Source organism: Phymastichus coffea, unplaced genomic scaffold, assembly GCF_024137745.1.
Source record: "Phymastichus coffea isolate CEN01 unplaced genomic scaffold, Cenicafe_Pcof_1.1 PCOF00092, whole genome shotgun sequence".
Classification (NCBI taxonomy): domain Eukaryota; kingdom Metazoa; phylum Arthropoda; class Insecta; order Hymenoptera; family Eulophidae; genus Phymastichus; species Phymastichus coffea.
The window spans coordinates 697,051-715,444 of NW_026706903.1; the positions used below are offsets into that span (position 1 = coordinate 697,051).

General features: G+C 30.1%; 3 protein-coding genes across 9 annotated transcripts; 2 read left to right on the top strand and 1 right to left on the bottom strand.

The window, feature by feature from the left end:
- Positions 1 to 6,328, bottom strand: LOC131669407 (type 1 phosphatidylinositol 4,5-bisphosphate 4-phosphatase). 3 transcript variants are annotated; one of them, XR_009302370.1, is made up of 7 exons: positions 6,189 to 6,327; positions 4,683 to 4,882; positions 4,397 to 4,606; positions 4,124 to 4,264; positions 3,647 to 3,701; positions 517 to 3,504; positions 8 to 142 (listed from the first exon to the last, which is right to left on the bottom strand). XR_009302370.1 is itself a non-coding variant. In XM_058944249.1 (6 exons), exons 1-6 carry the CDS (start codon positions 6,265 to 6,267, stop codon positions 3,419 to 3,421), a joined length of 771 nt encoding a protein of 256 aa, XP_058800232.1. In that variant the 5' UTR covers positions 6,268 to 6,327; the 3' UTR covers positions 1 to 3,418. The 3 variants fall into 3 exon arrangements, 2 of the variants coding, with proteins under 2 accessions (XP_058800232.1, XP_058800234.1); XM_058944249.1 differs by having other exon boundaries at positions 1 to 3,504; XM_058944251.1 differs by having other exon boundaries at positions 3 to 3,504; positions 4,683 to 4,867; positions 6,189 to 6,328.
- A 161-nt stretch (positions 6,329 to 6,489) lies between these two features.
- LOC131669404 (mortality factor 4-like protein 1) lies at positions 6,490 to 9,615 on the top strand. Of its 4 annotated transcripts, none has more exons than XM_058944245.1 (7): positions 6,490 to 6,626; positions 7,269 to 7,430; positions 7,645 to 7,765; positions 7,885 to 8,196; positions 8,268 to 8,480; positions 8,559 to 8,728; positions 8,810 to 9,615. In XM_058944245.1, exons 2-7 carry the CDS (start codon positions 7,403 to 7,405, stop codon positions 8,980 to 8,982), a joined length of 1,017 nt encoding a protein of 338 aa, XP_058800228.1. In that variant the 5' UTR covers positions 6,490 to 6,626; positions 7,269 to 7,402; the 3' UTR covers positions 8,983 to 9,615. The 4 variants fall into 4 exon arrangements, with proteins under 4 accessions (XP_058800228.1, XP_058800229.1, XP_058800227.1 ...); XM_058944246.1 differs by having other exon boundaries at positions 6,537 to 6,676; XM_058944244.1 differs by lacking the exon at positions 6,490 to 6,626 and adding an exon at positions 6,685 to 7,119.
- A 132-nt stretch (positions 9,616 to 9,747) lies between these two features.
- On the top strand, positions 9,748 to 18,342 carry LOC131669403 (serine/threonine-protein phosphatase PP1-beta catalytic subunit). 2 transcript variants are annotated; one of them, XM_058944242.1, is made up of 7 exons: positions 9,748 to 9,950; positions 11,138 to 11,230; positions 12,675 to 13,162; positions 13,244 to 13,342; positions 13,450 to 13,689; positions 14,505 to 14,665; positions 15,120 to 18,342. In XM_058944242.1, exons 1-6 carry the CDS (start codon positions 9,899 to 9,901, stop codon positions 14,613 to 14,615), a joined length of 1,083 nt encoding a protein of 360 aa, XP_058800225.1. In that variant the 5' UTR covers positions 9,748 to 9,898; the 3' UTR covers positions 14,616 to 14,665; positions 15,120 to 18,342. The 2 variants fall into 2 exon arrangements, with proteins under 2 accessions (XP_058800225.1, XP_058800226.1); XM_058944243.1 differs by lacking the exon at positions 11,138 to 11,230.
- Positions 18,343 to 18,394: the final 52 nt, after the last annotated feature.

Below are 18,394 nucleotides of genomic sequence, written 5' to 3' on the forward strand. Positions count from 1 at the left end.
TTTATTATACATGGTTTGAACTACACAAATTAATTTTTACAATGGATTTAAAAACAAAATGGCGCCTGTATAGAGCTATAAGTAGAGCAGCAATTTTTAGAGAGGCCTCCACTACCACCAATTTTTTATCGTCGCTATTGATCTGAAGCACATAAATTAAATTTTTATTTATTGTATGGACTAAAAACAAGAGAACTACGTAGGGGTTTTCAAAAATATCAAATTTTAAAATTTTTGCAAAAGTTCGAAAAAAAAATTTTTTTTTTCGTTAAAAAAAGCATGAAAAATCAGCCGTAAAATAAAAAGTTTTCAACTTTTCATCAAAATCCTACGCTTTTCTCTAGAAAATGCTGTTTTAAAACTTGTACTGAAATTTGAAATCGATCGGATCAAAATTGACTGAATAATTATGGTGGTAAAGTGAAAAAAAGTCGTTTCGAGAAAAACGCTTTCAAAGTTAGAAAACGGGAAAAATCGAACATAGTTTTAAAAATATTCACTATAAACGGTTTTCACCTTCATTCAGCGATGCCAGCACCATAAAGTTGACCTTCCAAGTTGGTATGTCCTTGCTGTTCTTCTCTTCTTTTCGAGTAGAAACAGTCGTAAAGGGATATCTCAGGTAGGTAAGCATTTCGGAGCGAAGGGCGCACCGCGGGACCGCGACCGCGCAGCGGGATACCTAGCGTATAATGCTCACAACTCAGAGAAAAATTTTTTTTTCGTAAAATCACTTTGGGACGTTCTTTTTAACATGTTTCTCTACTATATTAGCTTAAAAAAAAAAATTGAATTTTTGAAATTTCTACATAGATGTTACCCCTTAACGTAAACAGATATCGCTAAAGATTATTGCGACATACATAATGGAAAATGTTACTTCCTATTTTTTTATATTATAGATAAAAAGCGAATTAATTAGCTCAAATGTGATATTTTAGAATTTGGAGCTTGTAGCAATGCTGATCAATCGAGACGTTCTTACTTAAACGTTGTAAGAAGAGAATTTTCAAGTTATGTCTTACAAAAATTATTGTTTTTGATCTACTGGCGACTTTTATTGTTTACTTGTGGTGAGCTATTATTGTATAACTACAGAGAACGTATTTTTTAGTTTGTGCCAGATTGTTCTATGAAATGAAACATACTAGAATAAAATTCAAATAAGACTATTTCAAATTTTGTCAGGACTTCACTAATAATAATAAAAACTTTTTATTTAGCCTATGAGAAACAATTCTTACAATATACACCACAAAATATTAGTTATTGATAGCACATATTTTTGTACATTCCAATACTTTTGGTCAAAAGCAAAAAAGTTATTTAAAATTGAACATTTTTTTTATTACAGATATTATTGAAATGATTACAGATTTTACAAAAACAATGTTGCATGGTATACTGAATTGACGCATGTAACAATATAATTAAAATGTGTAGATCAATTTCCAGTCACCTTACATACATAATATTGTTATTATTAATCACAATGAATTTGGCAAAAAAAATATATTAAGCCCTTTGTAGCCCTTTGTAGTAATTAAACAATAATCCTGCAATTTCCTTGATGTAAAATGACTGTATAACTAAATTAACTATTAAAACAAGCAGGCTATATGTTTAAGAAGAATGGAATACGCAATATGATTAATTTTTTCGGTCATTTGGATTCATAAAATTATTATTACATCCGTCATCAGACACTGAAAAGATTTTTAGTCTTCTCTTTAGTCATCACATATTATTTTGATTATATACAAAATGAAGTGCAAAATGTCTGCCTTCCATAAACAAATTAACATATTTTTTATTGTTACTTCTTACATTAGTTATTACATTGTTGTATAAAATTGTATTACATGCTGTCATATTATACTTATAATGTGCCAAAAGAAATTGGGATAAATTAAAATCGATTGTTTCCATATTATAATAAATGGAATTTTTACAGTAAATGTTGATTGTTTCTTAAGAATTTCAATTTTAAAAAAGTCTTAATATTACGCGTAACTCAGAATTTTTTTGTAATGTAATTACAAAAAAATTGTACGTGGGTGAATTTAAATAAGTAGGTATTATTATTTGCAATTAATGAGTGCAAAATTTATTTTGTGAAAAATAAATAAAATACACTAAAAAATTTCACACTTCCTCATGACTCAGACTTTTTTCCACATAATTATAACTAGAAGATTGTTAAAAAAAAAAAAGAAAAAAAAACAACTAACAAAATAATCAAAATATAAAAAAAAATACATTTTATTTTTGTAATTTACAATTCTGTACATACATTGAATTTATTTTTACAATTTTGAGTACTAAAAAGAATGGTATTCATCCAAACTGAAGTAATTAACTTTATTGAACTTGAAACTCTTATTCAGAAATTAATTAGTTATCAAATTTTTATCTTGAAATTAATGAACATATTTATCAATAAAAATAAAAATAAACATTATTACAATATACCTACAAATTACAATCGAAAAGCTTTACAAAATATGGTTATAAGCTTTTATGTGATGATTATCATTTTGGAAATAATGCTTCTTTTAATGGTTTTCGTTTTTTTAAGTGTTTGAGATACTTTTATTAAGTCCAAATCAATTCTTCAACATAATTATTATTTCCATAATTAAATTACAAATTAGAAATGATGTGGAAGAACTTTAATCCATCTTTCACTAGCAAACTTTTCAAACCGCTTATTAACAAGTTTTTGTTATATTAACAATTGTTTTAGCCTTAATATAGGATTTATTCATTTTTAATTCTAACGAAAATGTAATTTAATTGTAGATTCATGTTCATTAAGCAATGAACGTGATAAAAATTTCTCACATCGTGAATTGAAAATTTCAAATTTGATATTTTACAAATATAATTTGAGTCAAATTTTTTACTGTTTTTATTATACCAAGTTCTTCTTATTCTAAATATAAATAATGATAAACAAAAAGTGTATGGCTTGATCAATAAATAGATCCCATATTCATTGCTATTTCAAGATATTTCTTGTTCATTGCAGTCTCGATTTACACGTCGAGTGTTATCTATTATTACACTGATGAGAAACTTATTGCCTACTCTGATTTTCACGTCTGTTCGATGAGAATTCAGCATACGTGACACGCAATCATTTTATCATAAAAAATCTTATTGAAAAGTAATTTGATCAAAATCATTATCATGTTATTTTTAAAAGCATTATGTAAGTTTTTATACTAAAGATAACATTTTATTGTGAATGATAAATTCATTCAAATTATTGATTTTTTCCACTATACTTCACATGCAATAGTATTTTTTGTAACTTCATAATAATGACCGCTGTAAACTTATCTAAATCGATTATGTAATAATAATATTAAAAAGATATTTTGCGTCGCAACAGCCTTTGATATCTCTAATAGAACTACATGGGTCCTTCTATAAGACTTATCTTCATTGTACAATAATAGAGACTTCTTCCAAATAAAAGAATAGCTAAAAGGAATGCACCTAAAAAACATCATTTAATTATGTTTTCTGTTTATTTTAGAGCAATAAAGAATTTCTAATATTAGGAATGGGACAACTTTTAGAAATAAATTTTTAATTTTCACAATTCTCTAAGTGAAATTGTATACTCTTTTTAACTTACCAACATAAGCAACATATATTCCTCCATTGGTCTTTACAATTTGAAATGTACTCGCCTATATTAAAAAATAAAGATACGAAAGATATCAATCAACATTTTTTCACTTTATTATAAAAACTGTCTTTTCGAATTATGTCTTACAGAATATACGGTTGAAGTAAAAAGAAAGCTTTGTGAAATATTTCAAAAACAAATATTACTATCTGTCAGCAAAAAAATTATTCTTTATTCGCGTCATATCACTAATTGATTAGTAAGAACTGAGGAAATAAAGACAAGATTTTATAGGCTCAATGTATTTCTAATCTAGTTGCAGTTGATAAAGCTAAAAGATAAATTTCAACGCAATATTCAGCTATGATGTCATATTATAAATTATAATCATTGCACTGCGAATTCAATTTAATAATCAATATAAGAACATAATTTAATTTAACAAAGTTTCATTTTTATAAAACCATTTAAACATGTACTTACAGTTACAGCAATTCCTATGACTAAAGAAATAACTCCAAGAATAATGAATATAATTCCGCGTCCCCGGGCGAAATCTGGTCCAACAGATGAAACTTTTCGACAATGTGGACAACGTGCTAAAGCATTGTTTAACGTATTAAACTGAAAAAGAAATTGGATATAAAAATTCATAATTTATACTTCCTGAAAAGAAATGTAGTTACTATTGAAAATTGAATGTTGATTTTCTCATTATCCAATTTTAATAATAAAATTATATAAAGATATGTTTACCAAAAATGTGTCATGGCAATGAGCACAGCAAACTCGACACATTCCAGGCATTGACAAAACTGGAGGAGTTACTGGACTTGGCGCCAAATTGATAATTCGCTTACAATTAGGCCTTGGGCATGCAATCCTTTGAGATGAACTTTTGCATATGAGCAAACAGTTGCATGGGCACCGCACATATTTCTTTCCTGGTGGAGCATTTTTTATTGGCTACAATAAATCCAATAATTAGTCATGGAAATAATAATGAAGCTTTATAAAATATGGATTAAGTAAAATATCTTACAGTAGCTTCATTACATTGATTACATTTTACAACATGCTGATCCCTTTTTCCAGAAATATCAATCATTGCTTGACATACTCGACAAGTAACCATATGAGTGTTACCCTGACTAGCTTGATATGACGGCGGCAATTCATCAGGACCAATTGGAGCAACTGTATTGACTTGAGATTGCGAATCCTCTCCTGCAAACCCATTAACTGATTTGAATAATATGATTTCATTTTCATATTTATTATTTATACATATGTTGTAAATATTAGTTCATAAAAAGCAAATGAAAAGTGGAAATAATGTCACTAATAAGAAAGTCTCCAAAGCTATTAATAATTTATTGGCCAACTATTCATTAACAAAGTTAATTTTAAACTTGATTATGAACGAATATATATATATGCTGTGGTGATTTTAATCATATGGTCATTTTGATTCACGATTAACTAGAAAATAAAATTTACTTTGCTTTGAATAAGTAAAATCCTATATGTAAATAAAAAAAGTGAAGAAATTACTAATTTTATCATGAAAGCACCTGGAAATAACAGATGAAAAAGTAGATATTTTTCAGAGTACATTTCATAAACAAGATATAAAAACATTATGAATGGATAACAGCAGATGAGAAATATAAGTAAAATTTAAGTTTTAATCATGATAAAACATGAATAGGTTTGCACATTGGAATCTTGAAAATATCAGTATAAAAAAAAATTTTTAAAAGATATAATGGAAACATGTAAGCCTAAAGTAAAATTATAGCAGTTGTTTCATACACTTTAACTTCAAAAATAGCTGATTCGCAATAAAATTTATTGCCCTGGAAAAATATATTAAAAAAGCTATGTATGTAATTTTTGCAAGCTGACTAAGTAGTTTATCATAGCAATTTAATTTTTGCATGAATCATACAAATGCATTTTAGCTGACTATGCATAGAATAAAGAAATTAATTTCAATTTTTTTCATTATAAGAACATTTGTGTAGAGTTGTTTTGCATAGACAACTCCAGCAAAGTATGAAAAAGTTTAAGCATATTAAAATATATTAGGGAACACTATATAGTTGTAGTATTCAGATATTTTTTACATTGACTGATATAATAGAATCTAAAAAAAAGTTCAGTGTATTTTATGAATCAATTCTCATAATTATGGAAATCAAGTTCTTCAGTCATATCCAGTCCAATCTAAACTTCAATGAGACTCCAATAAATAGATTTTATTTGTCAAGCAACTCCAATTTGTAACCACGTTATTTTCTAATCTAACAGGTAAAAATTATGAATCACTAAAAATACCAGCTTCAAATAAAACCATCAACTCCAAAATTATCGTCTAGGTATCGACAGTCCGTCTAATAGCTACTGTGTATAAACAAATAAACAAAGGAGGCCTGTGATCTCATGTAGCCACCATGACAGTCGTGTCAGCAGGCAAAGGAAAGTACAGAGAGTCAAAGAGAAAGAATAAAGACATTTAGTACAAGATATACATATATATATTCACCTGCCAACTCGCTGCTGCTGTAATTGACATTGTCATTTTTAAGGAGCGGCTGGCGCTCATTGTCCTTGCCGTCGCCCATGTCTAGGAAGCTGCAGATTTACGCAACGTAAATTGACGACAAACGGGGAGGGTCGCGATATATTACTACGAGTTAGCGCACACTGCTGTTGGCTTTGAGCACTAGTGACGGAAAAGCCGAAAGGAAAAACAATAAGCCACCTCGCGTGATCTGTTTAAACTACTTATCGTCGTCTTCTACATCGTTGTCGCCGCCAAGACGTTGAAGAAAACACCCAAACGTCTTCGTCGTAGCGCAGCTTGGACGGCCTATCGAAAACACTACAAGTCTGCGATCGGATGATGAATCAGAATCATATTGCCACTGTGTGCGAACGACTCAACATATATGCCGCTGTTTGCATGTATATATAGCTGCGAGTATGTGTGTACTAATGTGAAAGTTATTTGTCGAGTGCACATTAGGTTAGGTTAGTTCAGCTCCTAAGTGTTACCTGACCGTCAACTGAATAACATTTGATTGTTTTTTCATAAATTTTAGTGATTATTGAAGATAAAATAAACAAGATTAAAGTCTTAATTAGATTGGTATCGAAAGACAAGTGCATATTTTTAATTCTTCCTTTTTTTTTAAATAAGCTTGTGACCGATTAATTACGCAACCGATTGAGTGGTCACAGTATAGCTTTTATAAATCCAACGAATCACATTCAAATTGCAATAGAAATCCATTATGTTTGCCATTGGTCTGTGCACTTTAATTCGTCGTTGGTGATTTTACAAATGGTTGCATTTCACCTATAGATAAGCGTCTATATTCGTTGACTTTGTTTCTTTTAATTGTTAATAAATCCTATTCAACGAATTTTTCATATCATTTGTGCAGTTTAACTATTTGATTTCAGAAATGAAGGTATGCTTCTGATTTGTAATTTTTTGAAATAGAACATGAATGTTGTTAAATATTGTTTATAATAATAGAAAAATTTAGTTCGCAATGATTAAAATAATTTAATATTTAACGGATAATTACTATAGGCATAAAATACTTATATTTTTCAGATTAGTAGCCACTAAACTGGCGCGAACGGTAAAAAATAACGCATATAATGATCCCATCGCCGATGATTGATAAAAATAACCTCTCAACTCTTTCAAACGAAAGCAGAGACACTGAGTAAAAAGTATCCTAGAAAATGCCCCCGAAATTCAAATTTCAGGAAGGTAAATTAATTAATTGTTAATCTTATTCATTTTCATAAACACTATATTATTCGTTTTTCGTTGAAATTGGTTAATTACTCAATAAACGTTTTGTAAACAATCGGTGTCAAGCCGGTTTGAGTGCATCGTTTGATTCGATCTTTTTTGTCCGAGAATTGAAATAACGGTGCATTTCCTCATGACATATTGTGCAATGTGTTATTTCTCCTTTAAGGTGAAAAAGTACTGTGTTTCCATGGACCTCTTATCTATGAAGCCAAGTGTTTGAAGTCTGAATTTTCAAAAGAAGATAAACAAATTAAATATCTGATACACTACGCTGGCTGGAATAAAAAGTAATTTTCATATTCTAAAAGTCATACTTGTTTTTATTCAATATTTAATCTATGCTTAATTTCCTGTTCATAAATTCATTGGTTACAATATTTTATTAGACTGTATTTTATTTTTTTAGTTGGGATGAATGGGTACCTGAAGACAGAGTTTTAAAGTTTAATGAAGTCAATGTTCAAAAACAACTAGAAGTTCAAAAGGTGCATGCACAATCAAGTGCAAGTAAACAAAATAGAAAAAGTAGTGGAGCATCAAAAATTCAAACAAGAAAAAGTGATACTAATCGTGAAAAAGAAAAGGATAGTGACAGTAGGGCAAGTACACCCGTGGCTCTGTTAGAGAGAACTCCAAGTCGTGCTAGCAAGTCTGGCAGTGCAGTCACACCAACGTCATCAAGTGATTCACCGCTGGAGGCTCCACGCAAGAAACGAGGGTATTTTAAATATTTATTTATTTTATATAATTGAAATTACGATAAGAACCATAATGAATTTCAATCTTCAGGCGACCTGAGCCTTCGGACGATGTTGTAGAGTATCATGTTAAAACTGATATAAAAATCCCAATACCTGATGATTTGAAGTGTTATTTAATTGATGAATGTGATGTTATCACAAAACAAAAAAAATTACCTTCTTTGCCTATGAGTACAACAGTTGACAAAATTATAGACAATTATGTTGAAGCAATCGAATCAGGAAAAATTGATTTGCATATGTATGAATTTATAATTAATTTATCATATATATATTTGAATAAAAATAGAATAAATATTTTTTTACTTTTTCATTACAGAGAAAGTGCAATAGAAGTATCGAAGGGTATTAAAGAATATTTCAACACTTCAATAAATGTACAATTATTGTATGCTTGGGAAAAACCTCAATTTGAAGAAATGATTCCAGAGGATTCTGATACTCAACCAAGTTCATTGTATGGACCTTACCATTTGCTAAGGTTATTTGGTAAGAATTTTTAGAAAGAAAGGTTCATCATTATGCTTTATTTTTTGAAAAATTATTAACATTTCTTTTTTCAACCTTTAGTTAAACTGGCAGATATGCTGAAATATACATTATTCGATGAAAAAAGCAAGGAGCTTCTATTAAAACATTTTCATCATTTTCTGAAATATTTATCAGATAATAGTTCCACTCTCTTTAATCTAAATGATTACAAGGATCCTTTACCGGACTATCGTAAAAAATTCTCAAAATGAACATAATTTCGAAAATCTAAGATTTATTTTATTTAGCAACACAAAACAGTCATGAAATATCACAAAAGATATACTTTTTATTCTCATCATTTCTTTATAAAAAAGTGAATAACATATATAAATTTACATTATCTTTTATAATCAAGTTGTATATGTATAAATTGCTCTGTGTTCTATGTATATAATTTCAACTGACTGTTGAGATCACTATTTACATTATAACTGTAAGGTAAATCAATTTAACAAATATTAATATACTGTATAATAACCGATTTTTATTATGAATAATTAACGGGAATCGTTGGATATACAATTACATTTGGACGTTTCATTGATTTTGCCTAGTAATCGATTTATTACTTAAATTAGCAGCTAATTGATCACTCAAATGAGAATATAAATTAATCTAGGAAAAAGTATGCTAACTACATAATGTCAAGTGTAAAACTACGTAACAAAGCCTTAAGTATATGTTGGACGTAACGAGCTTGTGTCCATATACATAGCACGGCGTAATCGGACGATAAAGGCGGAGTACTTATAAAGCATAAGTATCGCAAGCCTCCGCAAATTCGCGTACAGAGCTCATGCACACACAGACACCTGGTCGAACGGTGGCTTGCGGAGGTTTCTATCTAATATCCATTCAGCAAACATCGACTCACAATATATATATATATTTTGTGCGCACTATACATAAGCAAGCTTTTGCATCAGCGTATATAGTTGGGTTGGGGAGGTTGGTCATAAGCGCGCAAGGCAGCAGTAGCCAGTGTGAGTGAGAGTCTAGTGAGGAACGGACGGATTTGCGGCGGTAGCTCTTTTTGGTGGAGAGGTGTGGAGAGAAAATTCCTAAATTAGTGCTCGACGAAGGCATTAGTTTCCCTTTTCACGGGGAATACAAGAATAACATAACATGGCGGACGTCGAACTCAACATCGACAGCCTTATCCAAAGGCTCCTCGAAGGTAATAACCCACAAGGGCGACTCATATACGATGAGACAGTACGAAGAGAGAAGCAGCCTCATCCCGATTACACTTACTGTTTAAGATTAGTACATTAGTTTCATAAGGAAATGTTTTAGGCAAATTGTCGACGTTAGTCAAGGTGTTGTCGTGACATCGAATTTAATCAGTACAATAACACATTATGATAGATCATGATTGGGTTCGATTGGTAGAGATATTTTGAAGTGATGTGTGAGGTTATAGAGCACAAGTGTAAAAGAGACTTGCGCGTTGCCTGCTGCTGCTTCGTCGTCATTTTTTTTTCACTCGCGCGCTTTTCTCTCTCACTCTCTCTCTCTTTCTCTTTCTCTCTCTCCTTCTCTCTCTCTCTTTCTCTCTTACTCATTCACTCACTCGCGACACTAACTTTCTTGCTGTAGTGTAGTTTAACATCGTGCGTAAGTTTCGAATATCTATATATATTTTTTTTGAAACCCTCGCGTAACACTCGATGGTAGGTACACACGAGGTGATGAAAATTGTCACGATGGGTGGTAATGTGCTGTGGGCACATATAGCAGGCAGAGATGTTGCGCTTACTGCTGGATCAATATTGAGCACAGCAAGTGTTTTGTTTCCCTTATTAAAGAGTTTTACACACAATGAATAGATACGTTTTTGTCGACGTACATATATAACGGAGTTTCAGTGTTATTTAATATATATATACGAATGAATTCGCATAAACTATCTAGCTGTTTTTTGCCTAAGAGAATGACAGTTGGAAAAGCAAGCAAATTATTGCACAACTAGATTAATTGTCCATTTAATTAGATTACTTTTTTTGGCATTCAATTTGAAATTCAAAATGAATAGCTCGTTACTTTGTTAGACATTCTTTTTTTAATAAAAATAATAATTTTGTTATATATACTTCTATTATTAATAAAATTTGCTTACTTTTTTACTTAAAAACAGTTGACATTTACTCTATATATTAAAAAGTATCATAGTAAGAATAATGAACAATACTACTCCTCAATGACATTCCTTGACAAAAGAATAATTTCAAACTCGATAACTTCCTAGTTCACACTCATAACAATTCATTTATCTTTATGTTTTTTTCTTGTTTTCGAAAAAATTGTTTATTTTTTTATTCTCTTTCTATCATGGATATTGTGTGGAACATTATTGCTGTAAAGCATACCAGACCCAGAAAGAAAATGAGAACCAGGTTCAGGTTCAGACTCAGAAGAAGGCCAAGCTTAAAGATATATTTTCTTCAGACTTTGTTGGTATGCAAATAACAAAAAAAAAATTTGGAATTGCCTCCAATGTAGCCCTTTCTCTTAGATGCGCTAGATATCCCCACTGCCTTGTACATCACTTCGTTAATTCTTGTGCATGTACAAAGACTTTGTTTTCAATTGGCCAATTTGTCAATTAAAGAAGCTTACAGCCTAAGCTACTATGATTGTCCCTTGAGCACTGAGACAGTAATTTACATCTTCGTGTTTGCATCACCTTGAACTTTTTTTTGCATCTTGTATTTTCAGTGGTGTGTACAGTTCAATATACAATCACAATTTTTTAATTAATTGACTTTTTTAATTATTTATAGTTCACAATTATATGCATACATATTCATGACTCAATAACTTTTTTTTTCTTTATATTTTTTTAATAACAATAATCAGGATAAATTCTTGTAAAATAAACTTCATATAATTGAAATTGAAATAAGTGAAAAATAAATATTAATATGATAAACATAAACATAACTTTTGGACTCTATAGATTCGTTTTTTTTTGTGATTTAGATTTTGCTGTATAATTCAATGTCCAGTAAAGTAAATTGTACTTTCTGGTCATTAAAGTTATTAAATTTGGTTAATGCAATTGTCATCAAACTAATTTTCTCCAATTGCCCTGTCACAATCTAAACTATCACCAATCAAGAATTACTCTATAAAAGCTACATTACTTGTTTAATCAAGAAGATAATGAAGTATGAAGCCTCATCAGTAACGTTGAAAATTGAAGCTTCTTAGTCTCTCTTTTTCCAGAAATATTTGTCTGCTATTGGATTAGCCTTGATGGTGTTGATTTTTCCAATAACCATCACGGTAGTTATTCAGGCGTGTAAAGCAGTCCTTTATGGTTGCTAGCAAAGTATAAATATAACCCTATGGTATCTGCTAAGAGAGAATCATCAGTATTCTTGCACTTTATAAAAAGTGCATTTATCACATTAACTATCTATCAAATTAGTTTTCATATGCAAAAATTCTTTTTTTTTATTTTTTCTTTTTTTCTTTTTTTTAACGAGCAATAATTTTGTGAAATTATGATTTGAATCTAAGATTCCTGTCATGATATCCCTCATTCATCTTTAAATTATCCAAGTAATGCTTAGATTGTCTCATAATTGTCCCAATGTTTTAAAGTAATTAGAGAACATGCATAAAACAGAATATTCTATAGTATTCAGTTTCCTTGCTTGTGCAAGGCAGACAATTTATGACAATTGTCTTATATAAACAGTACATGATAAGATAATGCTTTATTTTACTTTTGCATACTTTCTTAAAAGCAATTCAAGCTTGAATTTTAGTTGAAGATGATGAGTGTTCTCTAAAATAATAATTTGATGTAATCAAGCAAACTTAGCAGTATCTCATTAATGTTTTGTATAAAACTGGAATAACAAATAATGTTGAAATGTAATTATTTGTGCAGTGCGAGGATGTCGGCCTGGCAAGTCTGTTGTCATGACAGAGACAGAGGTACGAGGTCTCTGTCTGAAATCACGAGAAATCTTCCTCCAACAACCAATTCTTTTAGAATTAGAAGCACCTTTGAAGATATGCGGAGATATACATGGACAGTACACTGATCTACTCAGACTTTTTGAGTATGGAGGCTTTCCACCAGAAGCAAATTACTTGTTCCTTGGTGATTACGTTGACAGGGGAAAACAATCACTCGAAACAATATGTTTACTACTTGCATATAAAATAAAATATCCGGAAAATTTTTTCCTGCTTAGAGGAAATCATGAGTGTGCAAGTATAAACAGGATATACGGGTTCTATGATGAATGCAAGCGCAGGTATAATATCAAACTATGGAAAACTTTCACAGATTGTTTCAACTGCTTGCCTATTGCCGCGATCATTGACGAAAAAATATTTTGTTGTCATGGCGGTCTGAGTCCTGATCTACAGGTAAACACGTTAATTTTTATTATTTGCATTGTTTATATAACCAGACCGTTATTAACGTAAGCGATTTCTTTTATTTTCTAGAATATGGAACAAATTCGACGAATCATGCGCCCAACTGATGTACCTGATACTGGTCTTCTCTGTGACTTATTGTGGTCTGATCCTGATAAAGATGTTCAGGTTTGTAGGCTAAATAAGTAATTTAGTATCTTTTACATCAGCTTAATCATCTATATTTTGCATACTTAAATAAAATTATATTAATTATATTATTTATGTTGCTTTAGGGTTGGGGTGAAAACGACCGAGGGGTATCATTTACGTTTGGGCCAGATGTGGTGTCAAAGTTCCTGAACCGTCACGATATGGACTTGATTTGCCGAGCTCATCAGGTGGTTGAAGACGGCTACGAGTTTTTTGCAAAGCGACAACTCGTCACTTTATTCTCCGCTCCAAACTATTGTGGTGAATTTGACAATGCCGGTGGTATGATGAGCGTCGACGAGACTCTCATGTGCAGCTTCCAGGTGAGCAAAGCGCTCAAAGAGTTGCGTCATTAGTGTGAGACGCGCGCGTGCACTCGAGCACAACGCTATTTATAGATTACGCGAGTTTCCGTGGCATCTAAATATAAGCGAACTGGCAAGATTGAAAATGTTGTAATTGCCGAGTTTCTCTCTTGCTTTCTCGGCGACGCATATGATTTAAGTAATGAGAAATCTCTTGAAATTATATTTGCTTCCTTGGCAATATTAATACTTGATCAACTTCGGGCAGTGTGAGAGAGATTATTATTCTAATTTAAATTTAGAACTGAAGAATGGAAGGAAATTCGAATGTAAATATACAGACGATATTTTATCATTACGGTGTTTGTAGACTCCTAACATTTTTTGAAATCCTGACTCGAAAATCAACTAAATTAATATAAGATATTTTCACTTTACTAATATGTACTTGAAAAAGAAGTTTAAATTACATTTATTTCCAACGTTCATTTTCTTTAAATATCTCGGATAATTATGTTTTATTTTTGAGTTAGAATTACATTATTTTCGGTAATACTTGCTTGGATAAGTAACCAATTTGACAAGTATTGGATAAGTAAATAATTTCATTGTGGATTAGAAACAAACCAAAATATTTTAGACTACTAAATAAATCGCGTTAATAAGACATTCTTTTTCAACAAATACATTACAATTACAATACAGCGCTATATTGAATTGTAGAAATCTTTTTTGGGGATCTTAACATAGTTTTATACGCATGCGAAAAAAAGGAACTAACGTGAAATCGACAACAAAAGATACTTAAATAAAAACTATTTGTAACTTTGCAGATATTGAAACCATCGGAAAAGAAGGCAAAGTATCAGTACGGTGGAATGAATGCTGCTCAAGCGGGCAGTCGACCGTCTACTCCACAAAGAAATCCAGCAAAGAAAAAATGACCACCCACGGCTGAGCCAGCATAGCCTCATCCATTGGCGTTCTAAATGAGGTAAGTTTGAACTTGAAAGAGTAAAAGACATCGGCCTATTTCTGTTCTATTGATTACCACCTATTTTACCAGAGGAAGTGCGCGGTTTCCTCTCTCAGATTTTTTTTCTCTATCGCGTTTTTATAGTTACATGACTTCTGTTCGAGGTTATTTAATCGATAAATTATGCAGCAAATTGCAGTTCTGTTATAAATACTATTATTAATTAATTTTTTAATGATGTAATTGCACACGATTTTCATTTAGCGAAAATGGCAAAGCAGCACGCAAACTAGTGTGCGTAGGAAATTTATAGGTACGCGCTCTGTGTATTTATAGGTGCAGATGTGCTTTGCTTATGTGTGACGCACTTTACACAAAAATAATCTAATTGAACTATTTTTATTATAAACAGTATATCTATGATGTTGATACAAAAAGACGTGTTAATGAAAAATTTCTTATTTTTTTTCAGATACAGGACGTCATACTACCAAAATGAATCTTCACATGCTTAATTATATATCCTCTTTTCTTGATTTCATTTTAGTCATCGAAACGACAACGTGAGCAATCTCATGTTCCTATATGTATGTCAGGAAAATTTATTGTTTTCGGTTGGGCAGCGAACTTACGATATGGAATTTCATGAATTGTTCGTAGCATAGAATTCATGTTATGAGGCATTTTTTAAAAATATTATTTTATTCGTTTTCTTTTTCTTTTTTAATTTATTTGCATACTAGTAAAATAATTTTAATTAGTATTAAATACTCTCTTCAAAAAATTGTTGAATAACAAATTAATATGTGCATGACACACACGCGGGCGCGCGGACACGGATACACACGAACACACGCGAATACGTAACATGCCAACTTATTGTGTACACAGCGATGATTTAACCGATTTTTTTATGATTATACTTTGAGAAAATAGGGCGATTTCGAGAATCACCCAGTATTTCATAGTATTGATAGAATTTTATGTTTATTAACGTTAGATTTTGAATGTCGAATAACCAATTATACTTTAGACATCTTTTTATCTGTTTTATTTTAGAAATTGAATAGTATTGCTTTCTTTTTCCCTTCTCCTGAATAGTGTTGTAAAATAGCGAGAAACTTTATAATGAAAATGGAATTAATGTAAAAAACAAACAAAAAAATGGTAATGCTTCTTTAAATTGAAAATGATTAATGATATGGTTTTGATTAACTTCAAAGTATCTTACATTTTGTAATCTTAGGAATAATTATTTATAGTTTTCATCCCTTATAGTGCTGCATTGCTGATATCCAAGCATTATCTGCAAGGCACACAAACTTATCATTTTTCTTTTTAGAGCAAAATCAACTATCAAACTTTTTTTACGAATCTATTATGATTACAATAGTTGAAAATGATATTATGAAATCTGCCATGTAAGTTGATAGTATGCTATATTTTTTGAAAGCATTATATTTTTTGAGTAAAAAAATATGGTTCCAAATGCTCGCGTAATCACTGATAACATTTCAAATATGAATACGAATTTCATTGTTAACAATGAAAATTGTAATAATGAGTTACAATGAATGTAAACAAAGAACTAATTTTATAAAAAAAAAATTAAAGATTGAAATGTAGATTGCAAATTATTGTCTACCCTGAACAGTTAGACATAGATTAAGTAACCTTAAATGATTGTATAGGAAAGGGAAATTTCATTTTAAATAAGTAAACGCAAATTTATATTTTCGCACTTGTCGTTGAAGTAATTGTAACATTCTGTACTATCGACGACAGTCTTCCCCTACACAGAATACAAAGTTACAGTATCAGCTATAATATATGCATTTAATTTTTGACGTGAATACAAAATAGATGCAAAATGTGTAAATATTTTTGTGTATTTGTCATGTATAATCTATACTATTTCTTGATGTTTCAATTTTATGTATTATGTGATAATGCATATTGAAGTCTATTTTTGACGTATACTGCTGTTCTTATATTGTTATAAATATACAATAACATTTATACTTTTTGTTCTAAATGTTGTATCAACAAATATGACATATTTTGAAATACTACGCAAAAATATTTACAAAAAATAATTTGAAATATTTATAAATAATTTACACTAAATTTTCAATTTTGTTACAATGATGCTCTATCTATAATCTATAAAAAATCTGTCTGTACATAATCAAAAGCTACTAGAGTTTTTAAAAAGATGTGAAAAATATTAACTTGAAATCGCTAACTAATTGCCGTTAATTTCTATAAATTATCCAATGTAAAAATTTGTTAAAAATATACAATCATTTTATTTTTTTGCTATATAAATTATACTTTCATATTTAAGAAGCTTCTGTTCAGTTCGATCTATTTTTCAAGTTAAAAGTTTGTTGTGTGCCTTGTTCCCTAATGCGACCGACTGTGAACTCCGATTCGATTCTTGATACCGTATAAAAGTCTTCATCGAGGAGAGATAAGCAAAAGAGAAACGATATTATAGGGAAACTGTATTTTTTTAAATGTAGACTTTACGGTATTGATTCTCTAATTACCTTTATATCCCACACAGTTATATGTTGTTCGATGCGTAGTTTGAAAAGTAGTTTCTTTGTCTTAATAAAAGATTTGGCGTTACTTTTATGTGCAGCAGATGGTAAATAAATAAACATGATTCTAATTTCTGATTTATGTTGCATGAAATGGAAAATAGAATAAATGATAAAACTGTCAGATCACAAACTCCGTGTGCATTTGTAGTGATTTTATTGATATGAATAATCTATTTTTATGAAGGGCGTTCAATTTATATTGTGTTTTTTTAATTGTAAATTTATATATATACACTATAAGACACAAACACTCATGAAAGTTGTAATTACATAGAATCTGGAAAAACACATATTGTCTTCAAAAATAACACATAAGAATTTATATCTTACCATTTCAATTTAAAATAATTTACATAAAAATTGAAGCACCATAAACACGAATATTTTGAAAATTAAGTAACTAACTTGTTTATTTTTTTATAAAATTGACTGATTAGTTGTCTTGTCTAGTAAAAAATGAATACATATTCTTTTTCGCAATTCTAAGTAAAACCTTTGAATTTGTGCATCCATCATAAGAAATTAAAATTAAAGTAAAAATAATAATAATAATAATAATGGACATAATAAACAAACAAATAAACAAAATTAAGGAGAGCACTTAGAGTGAGAGCAAAAAATTAGAGCCTAGTAGGCTCTTTTAATTCCATCAGAACAGATAATTCTACAATGCGAGAATTAAGGAAAAAAAATAATTATAGAAAAAAATTAAGAAAAATATTAATCACGATCACTTAAGTCGTGGTCATATTTGTAAATGATGCGCTTACTGCGATTCGACCAGTAAATTGCAACTTTAACTAACGTTGTAGATGTAGGTTCGCCAAGCGTGGTGACAATTAAAAAAATTAACAAATGAAATAATAATAAAATGTATAAATCTAAGCGATATGTATACTTTAGAATATTCGAGTGCAACTTCCGTTCCGTGGTAGATGTAGTTTAATCAAAAAAAAAAACAAAAAAATGGAAAGAAATATGCGCGAACTCGACGTTTGAATCCCAGCAGCCGCATCATGTTAAAGACATCCTCAAGGTATACATCTTTGAGATAAAAATTTAATAAACGTGCATATTGTTGTACAATTTTGACGTCTTCTCTTTTTATTTGAAATCTACAGTGACCCGTTTGTCCTTA

Bases quoted from the DNA above. Each gene is read 5' to 3' on its own strand.
- LOC131669407 (XM_058944249.1), bottom strand. From the start codon at position 6,267: ATGGGCGACGGCAAGGACAATGAGCGCCAGCCGCTCCTTAAAAATGAC. The intron at 4,883-6,188 runs GTGAATATATAT...TATTCAAATCAG, and splicing joins CAGCAGCAGCGAGTTGGCAG to TTAATGGGTTTGCAGGAGAG. The intron at 3,505-3,646 runs GTAAGTTAAAAA...GATGTTTTTTAG, and splicing joins AATATATGTTGCTTATGTTG to GTGCATTCCTTTTAGCTATT.
- LOC131669404 (XM_058944245.1), top strand. From the start codon at position 7,403: ATGCCCCCGAAATTCAAATTTCAGGAAG. The intron at 7,766-7,884 runs GTAATTTTCATA...TTATTTTTTTAG, and splicing joins TACGCTGGCTGGAATAAAAA to TTGGGATGAATGGGTACCTG. The intron at 8,481-8,558 runs GTATGAATTTAT...TTTTCATTACAG, and splicing joins GGAAAAATTGATTTGCATAT to AGAAAGTGCAATAGAAGTAT.
- LOC131669403 (XM_058944242.1), top strand. From the start codon at position 9,899: ATGGCGGACGTCGAACTCAACATCGACAGCCTTATCCAAAGGCTCCTC. The intron at 11,231-12,674 runs GTATGCAAATAA...TTATTTGTGCAG, and splicing joins ATTTTCTTCAGACTTTGTTG to TGCGAGGATGTCGGCCTGGC. The intron at 13,690-14,504 runs GTGAGCAAAGCG...GTAACTTTGCAG, and splicing joins CTCTCATGTGCAGCTTCCAG to ATATTGAAACCATCGGAAAA.